The sequence below is a fragment of the Alosa alosa genome, chromosome 14 (assembly GCF_017589495.1).
Source record: "Alosa alosa isolate M-15738 ecotype Scorff River chromosome 14, AALO_Geno_1.1, whole genome shotgun sequence".
In the NCBI taxonomy this organism is placed as follows: Eukaryota; Metazoa; Chordata; class Actinopteri; order Clupeiformes; family Clupeidae; genus Alosa; species Alosa alosa.
The window spans coordinates 32,561,408-32,586,370 of NC_063202.1; the positions used below are offsets into that span (position 1 = coordinate 32,561,408).

At 38.9% G+C, this 24,963-nt stretch overlaps 1 protein-coding gene across 3 annotated transcripts; it reads left to right on the top strand.

The window, feature by feature from the left end:
* Window positions 1–1,082: 1,082 nt before the first annotated feature.
* On the top strand, window positions 1,083–23,231 carry LOC125307576 (zinc finger BED domain-containing protein 4). Of its 3 annotated transcripts, none has more exons than XM_048263620.1 (4): window positions 1,083–1,331; window positions 8,132–8,629; window positions 14,361–14,852; window positions 22,614–23,231. In XM_048263620.1, exons 1-4 carry the CDS (start codon window positions 1,088–1,090, stop codon window positions 22,946–22,948), a joined length of 1,569 nt encoding a protein of 522 aa, XP_048119577.1. In that variant the 5' UTR covers window positions 1,083–1,087; the 3' UTR covers window positions 22,949–23,231. The 3 variants fall into 3 exon arrangements, with proteins under 3 accessions (XP_048119577.1, XP_048119579.1, XP_048119578.1); XM_048263622.1 differs by having other exon boundaries at window positions 14,364–14,852; XM_048263621.1 differs by having other exon boundaries at window positions 8,135–8,629.
* The last annotated feature ends 1,732 nt before the right edge of the window (window positions 23,232–24,963 follow it).

Genomic DNA, 24,963 nt, shown 5'->3' on the forward strand with positions numbered 1-24,963 from the left:
TCTCTGCCATTCATGCAACAGATCTAACATGGTTAGACTATACTTCTCATTTCAAGCAGTGAGAATAACTAAAATGTTGCTTTTAAAGACAAAGATCGTAGCCATTATTCTCAAACTATATGCATTAAGTCTACACCACTGTAAGTGGAAGGAAAGGCAACCAGCAATGATGAGAACCATTTAAAGTCAACATACTATTTCACTATGGCTATATTTTACTATATTAAGTTGTGAGTGACCTTTGGCCTTTGGGGCCTACATTGTCCCATGAGCCATAACTGCAACCATTATATTGTTCTTTTGTTAGCCTTAAGCCTAGCTAAGTCATTATGCCATACCACATCACCTCCTGCTGTGTAATGAGCTGCATTGAACACATGAAGATCTATTGAGAACACCAAATCCATATTTCCTGTTATTTTGGTGAAAGTAATGTAAACATAGTGTAATGCCTTACAATTCAAAGACAGTAATATTGTAATGTAACAAATTACTTTGAGATGACAGTAACAAGTAATAAATAATGCATTACGCTTTTGAAGTAACTTGCCCAACACTGTTTGTGGTACATCTGTGTACTTTTAAGATGATTTTGTAAAACTCCGTATGGAGGGTCTCAATAGGGTGCTATTCCCATTTGTTGAAATCTTGGTTTGTAAGTGGGCCTCACACATCACTACCATAAAGGGCAATTGGTTCAACCATTGATTCAAAGATTTTCAACCAGATTGGATTGGGATTTCTACAGGGATCTGCCGTTTTATGGCATAGAAAGCCCTGCGTGGCCTGTCTCAGATCATTCAACATTGAATTTTCCATTTGAAGTTATTTTTAGGCCTACATATTTGTAGTAATTTGTGTGTGATAGTGTGTGTTCTGATTGTGAAATTGTTGAATGGTTATGTTTTTGTATCTGAGATCTGGATCTCTTTTCAAATAGGCCTACCATTATTTTGTTTTTGTTTTGGTGCTCCAGCAGATTTAGGTTTTACTGCAATCCCCCTACTCACCCCTAACAGTTGGTGGCGGTAACACACCAAGTTATGCCAAACGCCAAAAGTAAAATAAAAGAGGAAGAAAAAACAAAATGGCGACAAGGAAGCGAAGTATTGTGTGGTCTTTTTTTAAAGAGGAGGATGATAAGCAAGTAGTATGTTTGATTTGCATGAGGACTATCCATCATTTTGGAAAAACCACAAACATGCTTCGACATTTACGATCAGAGCACCCTGGCGAGTTCTCAGATTTCAACTTTGAGAGCATCGTAACAGGACTGACGGCGAAAACCGCAAGGAATACAAAAAACAACATTTCCAACGGGTTGGTTGAGGGTAAGAATTAAAACTGATTTGTTGGTTTGCGAAAATGTGTCTGGTTGACTTGAGTTAAGCGACGCGTAACTATGCTTAACCTACTGAATACTCGCCCACGGTACTGAACATAACTCACTGGTTGTTGCGAGAGTTAAATGTTTGTTTTAAATTAGTTAACTTGACAAAAAATATGCTCTTATGATTGTGATACTGTTTATCCATGATATTACCCAGCAAAAAAAATAACGTTCCTGTATGGTTCCTTTTACGTCCCTCGGACGTCTAAGGGACATTGCACGGACTTTAGGTGCGTTCATGGTAGTGCTGCCACTAACGTAATTGACCAGATTTCTAACACAAAATCCGGGGACATTTTCAATTGAGAAGCGTACATACCTACAAAACGTAATGTTTTAATCTTTGTAAACATAAAATGGGGACACTGGGCGTCAGACCTAGAGCTGCACTGGTGTACAAGGGGCTTCAGAGGCATGTTGAATTATAGCCGATATGCCGATACAAGCTCATTTTGGCCGGATGACGATACTGATATGCCTACACCTCTAATTTAATTGAAAAGTATCTTCTGTAACCTAGGCTAGCCTACTACAATTAACCTGTTATTATGATAGTGTACTTGCTTATGTGTATGATTGACCTGGCATTCTCTGGGGGTATGCCAAGTTTCGTAGAATTTCATCCATGGGGGGGGGGTTAATTTAGGTTATGTGTAGTGACTGTACACTCATTGGCCTGTAGATGGCGGTGCACACATATACACATGCACACACACACAGGCACGCACATACTATCTATCGGCAATTAGAACGGCTGATACATAATTACAAATTCAGTAGGATTAAAGGAAAGCCAAATATTCATCATCATCATGGCTGCATTTCCAGTATGGGCGATACATAGTCGTTTGTCCATTAGATGGCGCATCGTTGCAGTGAGACGTAATTTTGTTGGAAGATAAAAGTGGGTTGGAAAAACAATGGACGCTTCCTACAAGGACTGTAGTTTACCGCAGAGAACGTCTAATAAGGATAGGATGATTTTCACATGAAATGTAATTCCCATTTCTTCTTGAAGCCGAAATAAATCTGAGAATAAATCTGTTTATCGGACATGCTTGGTTTTTACTGCAGGTACGTTAATCTTATAATATCATTAAGGACCTAGGTACAATAATGTTACCGTTAGCATTGGTTGAGTGATGGAGGCCAATTTGATTGCATTTGTAGAAAAACTATATGCGGTTATACCAAGCAAATTGATAGCAGCACTGTAATTGTATCTTTCGACTGTCATCTCATTCTGGCCTACTAACAAGCTAAATAAGTTGGCCACAATGTTCCCTAATGCGATGGTTTTCTAATGGAAAATATACCTGAAAGATAACCTGTCTATGATGCAAACACCGGGCTGGGACATTTCTGCTTGCTAAATAGTTTTTTTTCTGCTGTTGATTTGGTCACAGTCCTTGGTGGCCCTGTCAGTGCTTTGTAAAGTGTTGCATTAAGACCACAAAAAGTCATCTGAGCTAACGTTCATTCCCAAACACCCACTAGGCTACTTCAATACTCTATTTTCAAAATTAACGCACCCGTGATGATCTACATCTAAACCAAATATTTTAGAGCGCACTTTGAGAGATGTATCCAAGGCAGGGCTGTACACATAATCCTAATATTATTTGTTGCACGTGCTACAAAATCATTCTGTGCAATGGATGATTTACCAACATTACACTGGTCTGATACAGTTTTGCCTATGGCTATACTGCCCTGCAAAGCCAAAGTGCAGAATCTACGAAAATTCCAAACTGAGAAAAACAGCATTGAAATGAAAATCCCTATATCTTTAGGAAATGTTTCAGTAGATTAATGAGATTTTGATAGCTTGATCAGAGAATATGGCATTTTATATTGGTGTAAAAAAGTGAATTTCACAAAAAATGTAGTTACTGCACTTTGGCTTTGTAGGGCAGTATAGACTACATACGTGAGACTGAGACGCCTGTTTATTTGTTTTAAGTGCGTGCAGGGTGTGAGAGGGGAATCGATGTGCTTTGATTCCAGCTTGGTAGTTGTAGTCTGTGAGATTAAAAAGCATCCATTAAAAATCCAAACAATGTCGGCTTCATTATGGCTTTCATTATGGCTGCTTTAGCAACACGCCTTAAGCTACTGTGTAGTGGGTTCCATTTAGAAGTGGCTACTTCATTTCGCGCTTTCCGTGATTCATGGAGCTGCGTGAATTTTATTACAACTTTTCGCCACGATGTGGCAGCTTTAGTCCGCTTGATACTGTAAGGTGTAAGCCATTGATTTCCAAAGGAGATTTTATTTGTGTCGCCAGCATAGCCTATTGACAATTTATGTTGTAAATAGGTCTACCTCATAGCTTAGGGAAGCTAACAGTTTTCTACTAGGATCTAGTTTGTTAATAGTTACGGTTTTGTCATAACTCCCTGATGCATTTTTGCATTTAGAATAGCCAGAGCGTGGATATCTCAATCAGAAAATGGGTCATTCCACGTCAATTGAACCAGGGCCCACGCACTTAAGTCTCAAAAAATTCTGAAAAAATTACCAGGTCTACCCATGTTACCCAGGAGACACACTGTAAAATTACTCTTAGGTAAGATCAATACTTTCCAAGATCAATTAATCGGATAAAAAAATTTTTGCATTTTTAAACAACCAAAACAAATAATGCATGACAAAAATTACATGGCTGTAAAATTATCAAGCAGTTGGCACAGAGGTATTTATTCTAACTCCAACATTAGGCTACAAAACTAAGCCCATTTATTGCAATTTACCCATTTAGTGTTTATAAGTGTCAGTGCCAACAATTAAATAATGTTCAAAATGCTCTCTGTAAAATTGCAGCCTCTTGTGCATGACTTAGCCGGGCGAGCAAAGCTGTCCATACTATGTTGTTAAGTGCTGGGAGGGAGAAGAGGGAAAGCAATATGTATTAATATGCACAACAAGTTTCATGCTGTAATCTAGACCTGACATCAAAGTAAATATCTGTTTTATGTAGAATTCTACACCTGCAGCATTTACCATTAGGCTACTAACAAATAATTTTACCATTAGGCTACTAACAAATAGCCTACCATTAGGCTAACAAATAATTTTACCATTAGGCTACTAAAAAAATAATTTCTGGGGTGAGCCTATTTGCTATGGTAACCTAGAAACCTGTGTGTGTGTGTGCACGAGTGCTGTGCGTGAGGGAAGATGAGGGTGCATGCATGTGTGTATAAGAAGGGGTTCTTTTTTAGGCATACTGTCTTGCAATTGAACGTGAATGAGTTTACTTTTTAAAAATATCAAAGCTAAACATTATATCACGACATCGCTACAAATACAGTATGTGATTAAAATCAGCCAACATCAATGTAGGCTATATACGTAGATAGATAGCCTATTTTATTGACGCTTGGTGAAACAGCATGGACTGGATGTTTTCGGTTCAGATGAATGATCCCAAAACTTTACTTGAAAACTTTAGACATTCTCTGCCATATATGGACACCTTGACTCCGCCATCGCGCCAGCTATGTACAGTAGCCTACATGTATCACGATTCACGCGCTAGTGGTGTGCTTCCTGAACAACGGTCCGTGTGGAACAATCAGATCCCTGCGCGTATAGTGCGCGTCATAGGAATTTAACAAGGCTTCGAGGCAGGGTTTTTGCCTCGAGTAATTTTTGTAATCGAGTTATTAGAGTAACTCGATGAATCGTTTCAGCCCTAACACACACACAGTCACTGCTCCACTCCCCTCCCTCCCATACACACATCTTCACTGTCATCACTTACATACATCATGCATACAGTACTCTGCTTGCAATACTAAGTCCCTTCACCATACTTGCAGTACACTCCCCTTCTCCCCTACATACACAGCACATTATCTCATGAGGAAGCTTCTCCAACACACATATTATTGCACACTGCCCTCTCCCCACATACACAGCACACTATCCCATCTCCCCTGTCATCCCCCCAACACACACACCATGACCCCTGACAGTTGGGTTAGCCCCTTGAGCCGTGGATCTGCCCAAGGTTTCTTCCTTGGTAAGGGAGTTTTTCCTTGCCCCTGTTGCTCTTGGGTATACTATATCCAACAACCCGGTCTGTCCCCTTTACTAATAGCTCAGATAGCGTCAAAGGAAAGTTTCTGATAATGACAGCAGTTACAGACATTTGAAATGCCTGGTTGCTAGAACCACATACACCTGAGGGATGTGCGCCTCTATCAGTAAGTTTAATTTGTGTTGGCTTACCGTAAAACTTCAAATAATAGCCCAGTCCCAAATAGACGCCTGTATCTTTTAAACGCCTGGTGTGGCTACAGGTTTGGGTTAAAGGCCGGTATCAAATAGAGGCCTGGTCTGTTTTTTAGTTTCGAGTTGTATTTCATCTTCTAAAACATGTCAGATCGTCTGTTTAAGCCAGTATGGTGCAGACTGCGCACCCTAACTTTATACTTAGATGGCATTAAAAGACTGCGGAGGGGAAAAGCTAGAGTTCCAAATGGTGTAACTTTTTTCAATATGAACTATGCCTATATATGTCCGACTTTGACATCATTAATCCCTTTTGTTTCAAATTTGCGAGATTTGAGAGGCCGATGTTAAGCTTGTTTTTATGCTGGCAACAAAACGGTTAACAAACGTTATTCTTTATTCTAAATGCGTACCGCCATGGCGATAAAGAGAAAGAAGTAGGCAATGATTTGAAATGTAAGCTGACTGTTGTCAAAATTGCCAAAGAAAATGATAGAAACGATATGGTTCATGTTCTCTCATGCTGTTTCATTTGTGCCGTAAAGGAGGGAGAATGAAACATTGCGCACGTTACACTTTTGCATAAATAATTCCTGAACGGTTTTGGTCAGGGCTGAAAATGCTACTGTATTTGACAGAGGACAGATATAGGTTGCTAGTGACAAAATATGAGCTGTCAGTGTAATACAATCTCTTTGTAAATTACGTTTGATTAAACGTGTTTCATCTGGCTATCCCTGCCATTTAGATCTTATTTCACTCAATGAACAACATCTCAACACTAAATGAATGATGATCTGTAATTGTCATCAGATAGCCTATATATATATGGGTAAACGTTCAGTGTGTTTGCAATAATTAATTTGATAATATTGTCAATAATGATTAGGGTAATTTCATCTGCCTGCAAATGTAGGTTTAACAAGCTGCAAATTCACATTGGCCCTCATTTATGAAATATGCGTACGAAATAAAACAGGTGTAGGACAGGTGTAATATGGCTAAGTATATGGATATTTAACTCATTGAGTGCCAAAAACGTAATATTACGTTTTTCCTTCCCATGCGTTGAGTGGCAAAAACGTAATATTACATTTTTAGCTCTTTTTTTTTTTAAATTACGAAACTAGACACTCTAACACACCTTATATGTGATTTTGGGAACACTGTGATGAATGGAAATTAAATATCATGAACTCATAACTCATGAAAACGCACAATCTGGACATTTTATCATAACTCAGTTGCCGCTTTGGGTCGAATCAGTGACGCATGCACGTCAGCTCAAAACCAGGCCATTGTCGTGGGTTTATCACTAGGTAGCAGTCTCGCCAGGTCACTTCCCGGAAACTTTACAGGCAACACTTCATATTTCATGAAAGACGTTATATCTCCATTTCTAGAAAAAAACAACAACGATTTTGATGAAAACTAGCCACTGTTTAGCTTGGGATTTCTTAGGAACAGAGGCGTGTAGAAATACACGGTTTGCACCCACTGAGAGCTTAAAGTCTCACCTTTCAAACGAGCCATTGTATGTGTTCATAGCTATAACACAGAATATGCTGTGGCTGTACAAAAATCATCAACAATGGTCTAGATTGCTGGCACTCTAGGACAAAGCTTCCGAAAACAGCTTGGCATTCAATGAGTTAACGTGTAAAGTACCAATATTGTACCAAGTCCCATTCACAGAGTAAATGCATGTAGTTACAGGTGTTTTGGGAACACCAAAATAAACATGTACAATAAGGTGAAACACAACATTTTTATGGTCCTACTAGCTTCCTCACATACCATTTCAGTTGAATGAAAATGACACAAATATACAAACACGCCTTGTTTTATCCCTATGATTGTCATGGCCTTTTATTTTGGAGATTTCACATTTTGGGACAACATTAACAAAGGATTATTTCTAGAGAAAATACTGATTGATGGCAGGTGTGTCACAATAAAGGAGTTTTGATACCCTCAACAACACATTTTATTTTTGCATGTTTTTTTCTGAAACTAGGGACTTCTATAAAACCAATGAGACTGGTACAAACTTTTAATGATTGAATCGTACTGAGAACATGTTTGTCTTTCATTCTACAAAGGTTGGTCAGGCTAGGAATAATACAATGGCCTCCAAGATCAGGCCTTTTAGAGAGTATAAACAATCAAGGGCAAAAAGACTATGAAAACAATAGAACTGAACAAAAATATTTTACATGTTTTTGTTATGGAACCTAAACATTGTGTAGAGAAACTTTGAGGAAAATCACAGTCAGTGCTGCAACCATTTTCCATGATTTTGTCTGATTTGACACGGAATGACTCAAATAGTAAACCAGAAATATAAAGTCCAAACCGTAATGAAATTGATTTGACTATTTGGGGCCATTGCTGGGAAATCTTTTTACTCTGAAAACTACTGCTTCTTTTTGGGTCAGAGTGATTTGTTTTTAACTATACAGCAAGTATCTTAACTTGTCCTTTTCTATGTCTTTTTCTCAGTAGCTGTGATGCTGGGAGAACCAGAGAGGGCTCCACAAGAGAATGGTATAGAAGACATGGAAGTGCATGGTGTGATAGAGGGCATTTTATGTGCTTCAGCTGGACAGGGGCCTAGCAGTGATCAGAACAGTGAGTTGGGCAATGCTGACGAAGTTACAGTGACCACACATTCCAGAAAGCGGAGTGCAGTGTGGATGCACTACCAGAAGGTAGATGATGAGAAGAAGGCCTTGTGCATGCTGTGTAAAGAGAAAATTCAACATCAGAGCAGCACCAGTAACTTACTACGTCATCTACGGAAGAAACATCCATCTAATTTTTCCCAGCTAGAAATGAACACTCTCCAACATGCTGGTGGACAAAAGATCTACCACATGAATACACCTCAGGCATCCACAGATTTGATTGTGAACTGTCACACAGAAGCACATCAAAGCAACCAAACAGGAACATCTGTCAACTCAGCTGTCCGCAGACCTAATCACCAACTAAATGCAGGTTTGTTTGGAAGTGTTTCATATTTTACCCAACTAGGGTTGCAAAATTCCAGGAATTTTCAAAGGTGGAAACTTTCCATGGGAATTAACAGGAATATACGGAAATTAACGGGAATAAACTGGGAATTTTTAATATGGCAAGTTAGTCTAACAGGGAAGTTAAATGTAGTAGACAAAACCTACTTGCAGCATAATATTAGTTAAAACAACCTGATTTAATGCAATTTCAGTCAAATTTCTACCCTGCACATATGTCAATCACATGCACACAGCAATCAGCATAGGTTTCCTTTATGTCTAGTAGCCTATGATGCATTCATGTGCATGGGGAAAATAAATTCCAGTGAAAATGTCATCTCATGTGGGAATAACTGGTGTGAAACTGGGGGAAGTTTGCAAACAGAGTTGCCCAGTTATGGGCTTGTCGTCACTTTTGTCCTCATTCAAATGGGTGTACGTCATTTTGCATTTGCATTTTGTAATGGGATGATTAATCTGTCTGATTAAACTTGACAATTTATATATAATTTACATAATCTATAAGGTTTGGTTGGAGTGGTATGTTGTGTTATTATATTTTTATTTGTTTTACCATTTTCTGGGATTCTAACTGAACAAACTGATTGTCAGTCAATGTTCCAACCAATTGGATTTTGTTGTTGAGTGGTGTGGTGTATCTTGGGCAGTTCAGTGGTTTCAGTGTTGCTAGCTTAGCACGCTAGTAAACCATAGGCAGAGAATGGGATTCCCGCTAGCATGTTGGCTATCTTTGTATGCTAAGCTAAGCGAAAATACGAACAAACAAATCATATTGCTTATTACGAAACAAAATGTTAATGTCTGAAACAGTTGGAATTACCAAACATTCCCATTAATTCCCATAATTTCCTTTAATTCCATGAAGGTTTCCAATTTGGAATATTTCCAAAATTCCCCATCTTAACTTCCCATGGAAAGTTTCCAGTAAGTTTCCAGAAATTTACTGGAAATGTTCCGCCCCTTTGCAACCCTATACCCAACATACCCTACATGAGCAGAGATGGAAAGATTGCTATTCAGAGTACTTGTACATATGTATGGAATTATCAATTACTATTTGAATGAAAATGTTGAAACAGTCTGGAAGTTTTTCTCATGAGAAAAAGTCCTCACTATTATGAACCTATATGAATGCACTGGCCCCTTTGTTTTTTTGTTGAATGTGAGATTTTACTGGAGCACAGCTTATAAATACTGGGGCCTATGGTTTATTTATGTGAAATAAACCATAGGCTATTTTCTATGATATTTACCTCTGTTACAATAAGTCGTGACTTATGCCCATTAAACGGTTAACTAACAACAGCCTAATTTAGCCTGTGAAGCCCATGTCTGTATCACTGGGCTATTGATGCATGATAGGCCTCTGCTATAATATCTATTTTGTAGGTAAATGTAAGACATAGATTAGGCTAATGACAACTGTAGGCTCTAAGCTAAAATTCTAAATAAACTTTTGAAGCCTGCCTCAATAAAATATTTTTTGCAAAGGGAATATAATTGTGTCATATAAGCAGATTTCAATTCCAAGACCATTTTAAGTATAGTAAGTATATATACTCTTTTGATCCCGTGAGGGAAATTTGGTCTCCTAATCTGTTAATTAGTGACACACTCAGCACACAGTGAACACACAGTGAGGTGAAGCACACACTAATCCCGACGCAGTTAGCTGCCTGCTACAGCGGCGCTCGGGGAGCAGTGAGGGGTTAGGGTGCCTTGTAGAGCCCGACCGATAAAGGATTTTTTTTAAAGGAAACTTGTTTATTTTTAAATAATATTGTCACAGTGGAACAGAGGAACATCGAAATATATTAAAGTTCTGATAAATAAAATGTATAAAAATAGAAACTTAAGATATGAAACTTAGTCTTTTGAACAAAAACACAATAACAACAACAACCAAATCAAAGTTACCAGTATTAAAAGACTTGGTAAGCTTCATAAATATAACTTTGAACGACTTAATAATTACAAAAAATAATGATGACATTATTACTATCATCATCATTTGTATTATCATTAAACAAGATAAAGGTCACTCCTAAATGTTTGAGTGTGCGTGTGTAATAATTAGTCCCTATTGCCTTATAAGCTACCTTATTTTTACAATGTCAGCTTGCTTATCCCTTTACCTGCACTTTTAAAATTATTTCCATCAAGCTACATCAAACCATTTTCAATCATCAGTTGCTGCCTGCCTTCTAAAACCTACTATTTAGTGATCTAAATCCATTATGTAACTCGTTAATGCTGCGGCTGAACGACAGTCCGAAACGCACACTTGGCGTCATTGGATTTCACACTGCGTGTAAAAGAAAAGCTAACTTTTTATGCACAAGCTACGTTTTGCACAAGCTACGTTTGATACTTTTTCCTCTATGTCTAAATGTTCACTCCTCGCACGTCTAACTTACATTTTACAATGCAGGGACTGTAACTACAGATATACTAGTTATAAATACAGTAATCATTACTTTATTTAGGCAGAATAAGTTCGTTGTGGTTTCCAAGCTCATTAATGTTAACGTTAGCGGTCTTCCACTGATATTCATTGCGTTAGCTAGCTTTGTGGTTAGCTAGTCTATAATGAGCCATAATTTAGCAATGGATAACGTCATACTGCAAATTGTAAAACCATAGACTATAAAGTCTATGTGTAAAACATACGCTTTCAAAATAACAGGCCAGGGAGAGATGATACGTCTCACTGCTATAACTGTCACGCTATTAAAGAAATACATCTTCAGTCACATTGTCAAAAGTTACAGTCAACTACACTGTAACAACGTAACGTAATTACTAGCTAATTCCGCTTCACTCTCAACTTATTTAACAGCAGCTAAACTGGACATTGTTTTCACGAATTTTGTCATGCTTATTTGAGTTAAGAGAACTGATGGGGATGTTCTTTTAATTGTTATTCAAGCAATGTACGTCTCGTGATCAAATCACCATGAACACACTTCATGATCTCACTCGCGGATAACTCGACTCTGGCTGGATCATCAGGTTGCAGGATGTGTACATAGACAGTAAAGGATGTGTGGCGCGTTATACACGAGTGTTGCCAGCAGGGACGGTGTAGAGTGCCCTCTGGTGGACAAACTATACAACGCCAACACTCATGACATGGTTGAAGGTTGTTTCGTCCGTTTTCATTTTATTTTTAAAATTTTCATTTATCGGCCATTATAAATTCCGATACCGATAGTTTGGAAAATGCCTAATATCGGCCGATAATATCGGCCCGCCGATAAATCGGTCGGGCTCTAGTGCCTTGCTTAAGGGCACTTCAGCCGTGGATGTGGGCATGGGAGAGCAGTGCTCAACCACTTCCCCCGTCCACATTTTTCCTACTGGTCGGGGATCAAACCGGCAACCCTTCAGTTACAAGCCCGAAGCCCTAACCAGGAGGCCATGGCTGCCCCAATTTTTGTTTTTATTGGACTAGCCAGTCTCTTCTTGGACAGCAAAAATCTGCTTCATTCGTTGTTTTAAATGTTATCTCCAGTGGTTCAGTTTCACTTGCACGTACACACGCACACATTAAATGAGCACTCGCATCACTACCCCCTATTGTGACCTCCTTATTTGATGAAATTAACATTTAATTTAAGAAATATTTCCTAATCTGAAAATCATCATAGACAGAGAAAGCATACACTCTGGGAACAGAAGTTGCATGTCCAGTGTAGCCTAGCCATTGGTCATATAGCCATTGGAAATATATGGAATGCAGACAGCTACAAGCTCACACTTTGCCTTGTCTAAAAGCCTATGTTTCGTTAGCTTCATTTAACTCACTTTTTATTTTATGCAACCGCCGACCGGCGGCAGACTCAAACAAGTCGTTTTGGGTGTCTAGGCTCATCACTGTTGCATTTTTTGGCATTTTATTTAATCTAAACCAACAGTAAACCTGACGACTAGAAAATACTGATGTTAGCCTAGATCACTTTGGCTAGAGTTGTGTCCATAACAGACTTTTTCAAACTTGCAAAACGTAGCAAACACATCCATATAGAAACTATTAGATACTGTTGGAGCATTTTAAATACACTGGTACTGCCATTAAGACATTTCTAATATTAGAAATGCATGCATTTGACCGCTAAATGCACTGGGACAGGGTAGCATTCTATCAGGGTTATCACAGCATAGTAGTGTAATGTAGGAAACACGTTTTCTCCCCTCAATGGCCCTTCACACAGTGTTTTTGTTTTCATGTTCCGGTTCCGGCACCGACGAGAGTGGCAGCACGTCAAGTAGCTCTGTGTCTTTGTGTTTGGATTTTTTACACACTTTGAGGAGTGTTTTTATTCTATCCTATGGATACGGACATATTACAACGCTCCAGCGGCAGCAAACTTCTTGAATTTCCCCTAGGGATCAATATAAGTATATTCTAGTTAGTAGTATCTATCTATCTATCTATCTATCTTTTGCATTTTTATATCCATTTATATGAGGGGGAAGTCAAATTTTGTGACTCAAGTGTATATTTATGTAAAACTAGAAAATGTTCGAAAAATTCGAGGAAATTACCAGTGCATGAAAATGCAAAACATATTTTAACATAAAATGCAAAACAAACTTTTATTTGGAAACAGTTGGCGGGAGTCATAGTTGATGACAACTGACAGTTGAAATGGCTGAACAGTTAAATAGTTGAGTAGTTTAAATAGTTCAATTATTTAATAGTGAATTATTGTAGTGAGGACATTTATTTTGAAATAGTTGTGGGCAGAGGAAATAGTTGAAGAGGATCTGTATATAGATATAGTATACTGTATATAGTATATAGTATATAGTTTAAAAGTTGAGCGTAGATGGTGTAATGGGTGTTAATAGACAGAAAGTTGAATAGATGTTTATAATAGGGCTGTTGGAACAAATTTCTAAAGTCGAATATAAATCGAATATTTAAAAAATCAATACTATTCGAATTTGGAAATTACTATTCGAATGTGTTGTTTTGGGGAGTTTTTTTTTTTTTTTATGTGGTGGCTAACTACAGAATATGTGAAAAGAAATGCTTGTCACGTCTAATGCACAATCTAAATATGGCAGAAGCGATGCACCCACGGAGACCACCACTCCTGATCATTTCAGCGATGTGTGGAACGTTTTTGGATTTCCATCAGAAAACGGAAAAATAACAATTAGCCTAACAATGTTGTAATCTGCAGAATATGTAGCAGCAAGCAGCCTGAGTGCACATCTGATAACGCTACACCCTGACAAGCTGGGTAGGTAGGCCTAAACAGTCCGAGGACGATGAACCGCGCAGCTAAAGCAGGCAAGAATTAGGTTTTTTGCCCCCCTCCTCTTGGCTATGTCCGGTGCTTTTGTCACTTCTCTGATAGGCATAATGGTTCATGCACAGATATCGTTGGTAGACTGAGGTTTTGTTCAATATAACAAGTCAACCAAGCGTTTATAGTGGCATTGGTAATGCATAAGCCCGTTTATACATTGAGATGCATGCTACTGGCCAGAACGGCATTTTTTCCTGCCAGTGGGTTAAAGTTCTGTTTTTGTGACTAAATCGCTACATGTCTATTCCTGTATGTGGAGGGCTTAATCTTTTTCAAATGTGTTCACTCTGAAAATTGATGCTTGTATTTTGGTCAGGGTGATTGTTCTTTATTACGTATCAAGTATCTTTGTGTCTTATATCTTTTGCTCAGAAGCTGTGATGCTGGGAAGTCCAGAGAAGGCTCCACCAGAGAATGGTATAGAAGACATGGAAGTGCATGGGGCAATCCAGGGTATTTTACGTGCTGCAGCTGGACAGGGGCCTAGCAGTGATCAGAACAGTAGCAAAGCTGATGCTGAAGGAGTTACAGCGGCTGCACCTTCCAGAAAATGTAGTGCAGTGTGGGTGCACTACCGGAAGGTAGATGACGAGAAGAGAGCCTTATGCTTGTTATGTAAGAAGAAGATTCAACATCATAGCAGCACTAGCAACCTTCTGCGTCATCTTCAGAAGAAACATCCCTCTCATTTTTCCCAGCTGGAGGTGCACTCTCTCAAACACACTGGTGGACGCAAGACGCACACAGATATACAGCGAAGCAACCACACAAATGCACCAAGCTCAGCTGTCAACAGTCCTAATTGCCAACTTGTTGTAGAACAGCACCTGCAATCAACCTGCTACAGCAGCAACTCTTGCCCAGGTTTGTTTGGAATTGTTTTGTATTGTACATTGAATTAACATGGGCTGTAGGGTGGTCCTTATTTTGATAGAAAAAAATACCTGATTTTATTATGCTCTGACCCCCTGAATATGTTATATTTGTTGAAAAAACATTATTTGCAAAGTTTTATGAGTTTTGGAGAATATTTAGAAGTAGCTCAATTGACTTAAAATTAGTTAATAAAAGTCAATGGCATTTTCATGGGCAACATCAAAAATGACAGTCTGAAGTAACATGTTTTCTTTCTTCTGCTTTGTTCTTTTGCCGTTCTTTTTCAAAGCCGTCCATTCTGTGAACAGTTTTTCAACCTTCTTTATTATATCTTTCTTGTGGCACAGAGGAATTCTAGCCCTATCCCAGAATTCCTCCACTGTTCTAGTAGCAGCTAACCTAACTGTCTCCTTCTGCTGCAAATGACAATGGAGGAAGTAGCTAAGGACCTGCTGTTTAGAAGGTAGCTTTGCTCCTGTAATATTATCTTGAGTGGTTGGTTATCAAATACAACTTTCTTCTCTTTTGATGCCATCTCACACAGGAATGACCACTGAACAGTTGTCTGAGTCAATGTCTGCAATACGTAAGGGATAATGTATAGAACGCCGGTCATTATTGGGGAAAATAAGTCCTGACAGGGTGAACCGGACCCCGACGCACAGCCTGAAGGGACTTATTTCCCCAATAATGACCGGCGTTCTATACATTATCCCGCTTATTACACGGCTACTTGCCAAACTCCCCACGATATGACTCTTTAGCCTACACAGCCTAGGCTATAGCCTATTTGTTACCGTTTCATCGTGACTTTTGCTGAGAAACAAATAGTTCGCAACATCACACGCTGAACTTTCTCAAACATTCTTTAGAACACAGCTGATCACCGTCCACTTTCACTTTTACTTTTAAATGAAGTTCCAGTCCTTGCGTAGTCATATGAAAGACGTGAAATAGAAGCACAAAACCCATTTTCCTTGACAGCGGTCTGTTATACTTAAAAACGGTCTGTTATTGAGAATTAGCAGACCACCGAACAGGCTTGGAAATTCACCATTCTTGGGGCAAGGCCACTTGGCCTTCAGTTGGGCATATTTGGTGGGGGGCACAAAGGCCAAAGTTAACTATACAGTAGTAGGCTATAAAAATGATCAAAGTTGTATTTAGCCTATTCACTGCAGTAGACCTGCATCACTGTATTAAACATTACACAAACATGAAACATGACATATTACATGTAAATCATCTGATCATCTAATAAAAACAGATATCTAGGCTATATATAAAATTTATTTTATATTTGGCCTGCTATGAAATCATGTATTGAACAATTTAAATGTAGCACAGCTCAGCTTTAAGAAACTCAAATAGCCTAGATGCATGCTTAGCATTTTTTGATCATTAAGGCTACTTTCACAAACTCTTAGTCAGCTGTCCTCTGATTTATCAATATCTAGGCTTATATTTGTAACATTTATTTTGTATTTGGCCCGTTATGAAATCATGTGGAACAATTTAAATGCATTGTAAAACTTAAAGCCCAAATTTGGAGACATCCATGCATGTCGAAATTTACTGCAAATTCAACTGGATTACTCTGAAACGGCTAACTGTACAGGGGACTGCTTTACACCTTTGTGTTCGGTAAGGTCTGCTGTTTATTCTGATATATGGTTTGTCATGTGTTAAAAAGAAGGGTTTCGTGAAGTATTCCACCGAGATGAATGGGTAGGGAGATCATGGGCCATAAAACCTTCAGTAGAATGTATGATTAAATTGAATTATATTATTTACTTTTTCATGAACCGTTCAACACAGCAATTATCGGCTAACATCGTTTAAAAGCTGAGAAAAAGCTCTTTCATGTGATACTTGTGATGTCTGTGTGATGAATAGGCTACTTCGCGAGTAGTTCAACTGAGAAGAATGGGTGAATTTGGATGCACTTTCTTGCGCTGTCACTTTCTCCACTGCGTAAAAGACTAAATTAATTTGCGCTGTGAATGCTAAGATTATGACAGGCCACAGGCTAAATAAAAATCGCTATCAGTAGGACACAAAGCAGAATATTGAAAGAAGGGGGCACCAAGGCCACCGTGGCCTGTAAACCTATAATTTTCAAAGGGGCTCACGGCCAACGCAAGGGGCTACGACGGCCATGGCCGTCATGGCCGCCGTGAAATTCCTACCCTGCCACCGAACGTTGGGAAGGCCCATTCAAGTGAATGGAGCATTCTTCAGCATTATGAAGAGCCGTGTAATAATGTTCAATGTGCTCAACAATGTGCTTAACAGTTTTGTAAATGTACATCAGATTTATAGGCCAAGTGTACTTGTGGAGAAATTGGCATAGTCTCTGCATTTATCCCATCCGTGAATTAGTGCTCGATTTGAAACACAAATCGAGCACACACTAGCCCGGAGCAGTGAGCTGCCTTGCTACAGCGGCGCTCGGGCAGCAGTGAGGGGTTAGGTGCCTTGCTCAAGGGGCACTTCAGCTGTGGATAGGGGCATGGGAGAGTGGTGCTCAACCATATCCCCCGCCCACATTTTTCCTACTGGGATCAAACCGGCAACCCTTCGGTTCCAAGCCCGAAGCCCTAACCAATAGGTGACGGCTGCCCCCATTTGCTGTATGCTATGAGACAAACATTAGTGAAAGTTTAAACACTAAAGTACTATTATAACCAGGCAACATTCAGAAATTACCTGGCTTCATGAGCCTTGATAGAAGAATCAGCAGCTAGCCATAATTTAATGGTAAAAATGCAACGAGTAAGAAATTTCAACCTCTTTGAACTACCTCTAAATTTTAAATGATTTGATTTACATGAAACTTTTTCTGGTTACTTTTCTATGAAAAAGAAATACACTTAGGGGGTCAGACTTCAGAAAGTACAACCTTTTAAAATAAGGACCACCCTAATGGGCAGAGATGGAACGTTTTTATATCACTATTTTATAAACCAAAAGAGAGGCAGAGAAATATTGTAGGTTGGTTTATTATGGAAGAATATATCACTCAAATGTTTTGTACGTGTGTATCACGTTTTGAAACTACTAATTATTTGTAACTGTAAAAATGATCTGTACAAGTAATTGTCAATATTACAAATATGCCCTACACTTACAAATCTATTCTACAGGTACGGATCGGTTTTACAGCTACAAATCATCCTACAGCTAAAAATATTTTACAAATTACAACTATATTCTACAATTACAAATCAATATTCTATGCACAAAAAGCTGTCCTACAGTTACAAATCTTTTCTGCAGGTGCACAGACTTTTGCATCACCTTAGGGATGAGAAGCGTCTCGTATGTATTGTGTGTGTGTGTGTGTATCAGGATTTGTAACTGTAAAACCGATTTGTGATTTAACAAAGTAAAGGTACTAAACCTTCCACAGTTGCTGTCCTTCAATTACGAAGCTATTCTTCTTATTACGAATCTCTGCCGCTCACACAAGTAAATTTTCTGCAAGTACAAATACTTTTGAGACTGTTCTGGCACTTCGTGTTGAAAGGGCAATGGCGATGCTCAGGTTTGGCTAGCCAATCAGGAATCTAAGTTCACTATCCAATTACAGAGTCAGGAGTGTGTACCAATGTGGGTTGTGTTGGTGGTGTGTTGTGCTTGCGCTGTGCACGTAAACTCCATCTGTTAACTTAGCTTGCTCTTACATCTCGAACGTATAATGACCATCCACATCATATTGAATGGTTTCCGGGCGAAATTATGTCCTTTTTTCTCGCAATAGCTGGCCAGTGTCATGTAATGTGGATCTTGGTAGCGATTAGCAAAATAACCTAATTATCAAAAAGTAAACGCCATAGGCTAGTCACCTAGGCTTAACATGCTGAGACTTTTCTGTCATGACAATCCACAGCACAATTAATGTTTTCCGGAGCAAACGTAGGCCTATGGTCTTTTCTCTCCCAATAGCTGGCCACTCGCAAGCATAGCCTAACCACTTTGCCATTTACCTTTTATAATTAGCTAACTATGCTTTTCGAAAAGTAGCATTTAGCTAACGTAAAAGGACAGACGGGCTCTAGACATACACCGGTGCTTATCTTCTTTTAGCCTACATTGGGTTCACTGTGACTCTCATGAATCTCAAAGTCAAAGTCAAAGTCAAAGTCAGCTTTATTGTCAATTTCTTCACATGTTCCAGACATACAAAGAGATCGAAATTACGTTTCTCACTATCCCACGGTGAAGACAAGACATATTTTACCAATTTAAGTCCACAGACAAACATAACATTCAAGTAAACAAAAAAGTAAGTAAATAAGTAAATAAGAGGGCACATATAATAATGAAAAAATAAGAGCAGCAAAATTTGGTTGAAATTGTGCATAGACAGTCAATAAAATACTAGTGCAAAGTCAGGCCAATAAAAGGCTTGGGTAGTTCTGTTTGACCTAAGTAATAAAGAAAGTGGCATAGTGGTGCAAGTTATGTAAGAGCAGCAGAAGTGTTGTGTTTTCAGGACAACAACACCAAGTTGTAAAGTGTGCAAGTGTTCAAGTGTGCAAGTGGAGTAGTGCAGGCGGCCATTGTGGGTCCCATGTCCAGGATGTTATGTAGCTGAGGGTGGAGGGGGGGAGGAGGGGAGAGAGTTCAGCATCCTTACAGCTTGGTGTATGAAGCTGTTGGTGAGTCTAGTAGTGCGGGGGCGCAGGCTTCTGTACCTCTTCCCAGAGGGCAGTAGATCAAACAGATTGTGGCGGGGTGACTTGCATCACTCACAATTTTGGTCGCCTTGAGGGTGAGGTGGGTGGTGTAAATGTCCTTCAGGGGAGGGGAGTGAAGCACCAATGATCCTTCCAGCTGTGTTCACTATGCGCTGCAGGGCTTTCCTGTTGTATTCAGTGCAGCTTCCGCCCCACACAGCGATACAGCTGGAGAGGATGCTCTCAATGGTGCCTCGGTAGAATGTGGTCATGATGGCTGGTGGAGCACTTGCTCGCCTGAGTTTCCGCAGGAAGTGCAGGCGGCGCTGAGCTCTCTTCGCCAGTGATGCAGTGTTGGTGGTCCAGGAGAGGTCTTCACTGATGTGCACCCCCAGGAATCTGCTTAGAATAGGGGACAGTTGTTCACAGAAGGAAGTAGCCTAATTTTAATTAACGTCATTGACAGATAGATCACAAGACTGAAAGCAAATATTCCATCTATCTGTGTTGAATTAATCCCATGCAGGCTATATTGTTTGCCATTGTTTTTGCCAGTGTTTCTCCCGTGTGCATCCTCGAGTTCTTGACAGTCAATCCTCTTCAACCCACGTGGGGTGGGGTGCGCAACCTCCTGAATCTGTAATTGGTTAGTGAATTTAGATTCCTGATTGGCTAGCCAAACCTGAGCATCGCTTTTGGCTTTTCAACAGGAAGTGCCAGAACAGTCTCAAAAGTATTTGTAGCCTACTTGCAGAAAACTTACTTGTGCGAGCGGCCAGAATTAATTAGTTTTTTTTTCGATGAAATTTTCGTTTTTTTAAATGAAAAATTGTCATTAGCTACAGTTAGCTTTTGTTTACTTGGCACAAGAAAAAAAATGTCACACATTTCAGTGTCATACAGCCATACCGTATATGACCAGCTACACTATATTGCCTAAAGTATTGGGTTATCTGCCTTGACTTGCATATGAACTTAAATGACCCATGCCATTTTTAATCCATAGGGTTTAATATGACGTTGGTTCACCCTTTGCAGCTATAGCAGCTTCAAATCTTCTGGGAAGGCTTAGGAGTGTGTTTATAGGAATTTTTGACCATTCTTCCAGAAGCGCATTTGTGATGTTGGACGAGAAGCTCTAATTCATCCCAAAGGTGTTCTATAGGATTGAGGTCAGGCCAGTCAAGTTCATCCATTCATGGTTCAAAAGGGTTGTTGTTATGTTTCTTAATTAAAGCATAACTCTTGCCAAAGAGTTTGTGAATTTACCTGAGTCAAACTTTCGTTTAAAAGCATAATTACGTCAGAAGCGCCACTTTGTGTACACAGAGTTTACTAAAAAAGAGAGGTTTTGGACAACTCCCTTGACTGGCAAGATGGTGGCGAGCGGAAAAACCAAGTGAGCTGTTCAAAACCTTTCTTTTAGTAAACATGTGTAGAGACCCTAGTGATACTTCGATCAAAGTTTCATGCTGTGTGGTAGTGCCAAGAGTTGGTAGGGATATGGACCTCCCTAAGAGGAATATAAGGGCCACCGTTTTTGGAAGTTGCATTGCTGGTTTTCTCGGTAGCGACTTGTGTATTACTGTATAGCTATGCTAGGTGAACCTATTACAAGTTCATTTACCATCGGAAATGTTATATTAAGGTGAAAATCTATGAATTGTAAAGTTTAGGCAAAGTAGGAAATGACGTTAGGAATCTCTGATCCATGTGATTGGCCAGGCTGAACCAATGATTTCAAAATTGGTGCTTGGAAAGGAATCCCAATCATGAGTCACTAGACTTTGCACTTTGTGAATGAGTTTGAATTTTTCCAGGCTACAAGGCTTGGACCAATTCCGCAAAATGCTTTATGAATTTTGAAGAGAGAAATTATTTTATTTAGAAATATACTGGAAAGATTTTAAAAAATGAATGGTGAACTAGGCCTGTGTCAAAGAATAATAATGAGGTTTGAGGAATTGACTATTCACAAGTCCCACATCTCTTAGTTATTGTTGCTTCATCTCTCAAACATTGGAGAATCTTCACGTGTTTGCCATTGAGCATGGGAAGTTGTCACGTCTTGCCAAGTATCATAATTTTAACAAGGAGCCACCTGAGGAAAAGGGTCTTGAATTTGACTAAACTAGAAACTTATTTGTCACATAGAGCAAACAACTCCTCACCATCCGCTAGCTGCCTGTCCCTGAAGAGGCTGTAAAAAAAAATGCGGCCCCCTATGGACACCCCAGGCTCCAAAAACTGCAACAAAAACAGCCTGGTCCAGTCTGGACCATGAAACATAACAAACAGTGTTCCAGCCAATCACCTACGTGCGTGCGTGTTCATTAGTTTCATCATATATTTTCAGTTGCACGGGAGGGAAAAGGAGGGAGGGGCGAACTACCTCTCTGTTTTTGTTTGATAATACTTCAAACGTCAAGCAGAACTTGCGTCACCCAAACGTGCTAAGAAATCTTGAAGTTTAGATCAAATTTGTCAAAATGCCCCTACTCATGAAATCTGAAATGAAATTGTGGTGCAAATGTATAATAATGTTATCTGGAATTAAATTGTGGTGCAAATGTCTATTTATTTATTTATTTATTTATTTATTTATTTATTTATGGATGTAGATAGAATGGCAAAGAACTTGCCTGACCATCTTATTGCTTTGCTTGTATTCGCTTTATATGTAAATACTTTTGAAAAGGCTTTCCCTGAGCAAAAAACAAACATACAAAAACAGTTGTCTACCAAGTAAATATCCGCACCTTAATATGATCACACAATTTCGAGGGTAACAATATCTTGGTCCTCCTTCCTGATTTGGTTTAACTTTAACATTGCTAGATAGGGTGAAGATTTGCACTTTTTAGTTTGCTAGTGGTTAATTTTGAAATTTGCTGTAGCTGCATGAAGTACCATTATGGAAGCTGCCTACAAACTCAGTAATTTACATTTAGCTTCATAGAAAAAAATAAATATGTAATTAAAATCCATACAAGTTATGGGAAATATGCCATTAAATGTAGAGGCTTTTTCTGTGAAATGTTGTAAATTTGACTTTCTATTGCCACAGGATTGAGTGAGAGCCATGTACTGCAGCGTGAACGAGAGCTAACAGAGGCTTTAAGACGAGTCCAGCGTGAAGAGGGAAAATGCCTGGAACAACAAAGAGAGTTACTGGAAAAGAGCCGTGAGCTCCAGGCAGAAACGCATGCCCTTCACACAGAAAGATGTGCACTCCAGGAAGAGGCCAAAATGCTACAAAAAGAAAAGGAGGAGATCCAAGCAGACCGTGAAAAGCTACAGAATGAGAAAAATGAGGTGGAAAGGCTTAAACAAGAATTGAAGGATGAACAGGCCATGTTGTTGGGCCAGAGACCTGAGGCCAATTTGATGTGTGATTTATGACTACTCTATTCTATGGGTTGTTGCCTTTGGATCTGTTTTTTAAATAAATTAACAATTGTGAAAAAAAATATTAGTGCTGTATAATTGCCATGTCAAAAGTTCCAACACCTGCAGATTTATTATATTATTAGTTTTGGTTATGCTTTTAAAAGCTGTTATTACTGTACCCTCCCATTATTGGCACCTCTGCTTAAGTTGACTAAAACTGGTATAAACAATGATCTGTTGGTGATTTTATTGTAATCTCACAATGAAAAGCAAATAGGAAAAATCCAACCTTGAAGGGAAGCAAATTTTATTTTGAGTAAAAGTAAAATCTCATAAAGAAATAAAAAAATGTTTTAACAAAAACACGTCGCTCACAATTATTGGCACCCCTGCTTGTAATACCTTCTTAAGCCTTCCTTTGCCAATAAAACGGCTTGTAATATTCTTCTATGACTCCCCATTAAGTTGGAGAATACAAAGCAAGGGATTTAAGACTGTTCGTCTTTACAAAATCTCCCCAGATCGTCCAGATTCCTAGGTCCACACTCATGCATTCTCCTCTTTGACTCACCCCACTGTTTTCCTATGGAGTTTAGATCAGGGGACTGAGATGGCAATGCCCGAAGCTCGATTTTGTGTTCAGCAAACCATATTTGTTTAGATCTGGACATTTGTTTTGGTTCATTGACCTGATGAATGATCCAATCATGACCAACTTTTAGTGTCTTGGCAGAGATTGACAGATTTTCTTTGAAAATGTTCAGGTTTTTCTTGGTGTTCATGATACCATGCACCTTAATTAGGTTCCCAAGGCCTTTGGGAATAAAAACATCACTATACCATCTCCTGGCGTTTACACTGGTAATTAAAAAACTGGACAGGCTTTTACCTGGGATACCCTCTAAATAATCTATTAGCAGTGAGGTCACTTTTAAAGATTTTCTTTTTTGGGGGACTTGGTGACCCCAAGATGATTCAGCCTGTAACTCTCCAACAGTGGTTCATTCTCTAGACATTCTCTGATTTACAAATGTCAACACTTTTTTTATTTTTTTTATTTAGTGTATTCTCTTGTCTGTTTCCGATGTTGAAAAATAACTAGAGGATTTAGCCTCTGTGTGACTTTATTTTCATACCATAGTGAAAAAGAAAGTCATGAACTACTTCTGAAAGTTTACAGACACTCTGATTAACTTAAATAAATAGAAATAATTGTGAGCAACATGTTTTCATTAAAAATATTTATAAGATTTTCCTTTTTCTCAAAATACATTTGCATCACTTCAAGGTTGGATTTTTCCTAATTTTTTTCATTGTGAGATTACAATAAATCACCAACAGATTATTTTTCATACTGGTTTTTAGTCATCTTTAGCAGAGGGGCCAATAATTCTGGAGGGTACTGTAAATCTTCTATGCTCCAAGCCCAACGTTTATGGGGGTTTAGGTTTATGGAGACATGTTTCTTATAATCTAATCTTCCCACTGAAAGTTATAAATCACACAAGATGTTCTCATAGTAGGCCTTTCAGCAGTAGGACTAGCGTGCGGTGATCATACATTTTGGTAGGGCAGAAAGCCTTGTCTGACTTTTTTTTTAATAGCCTATCATTTTGGGCTACATTACAATTACATATTTTACAGGACTTTGCTGTATGCTTAAATCATGTCACAGTCAGAAATGCAAGTGGATTAAAATTGTAGGTCAGTAGAAGCCCATTAGCCCAAAACTAATTTTCTGTGTTCAATCTGGCCTAATACTAACGGGCGTCTAGACATGCGTCTTTTAGCGCGGATTGCAATCCTTATTGAAGCCGCCAGAGTTATGCGATAAATATATGGAGGAATGCGATCGTCAAGGTGTCACCAACATTGCATGACACATTAAACTCAACGAGAATCACCACCATCATCCAAAAGTTGATTTCAATAGACAAAAATAGTTGGAAAGCCTACAGAAACTATAGACAGTTAATGTGAATCACATTATTAAAAATAGATTTGGAGCTATGATTTACTGAGGAACT

Excerpts from the sequence above, each read along its gene's own strand:
- LOC125307576 (XM_048263620.1), top strand. The coding sequence starts at position 1,088 with ATGGCGACAAGGAAGCGAAGTATTGTGTGGTCTTTTTTTAAAGAGGAG. Across the intron at positions 8,630-14,360 it reads TAATCACCAACTAAATGCAG|AAGCTGTGATGCTGGGAAGT; the intron begins GTTTGTTTGGAA and ends TCTTTTGCTCAG. Across the intron at positions 14,853-22,613 it reads CAGCAGCAACTCTTGCCCAG|GATTGAGTGAGAGCCATGTA; the intron begins GTTTGTTTGGAA and ends CTATTGCCACAG.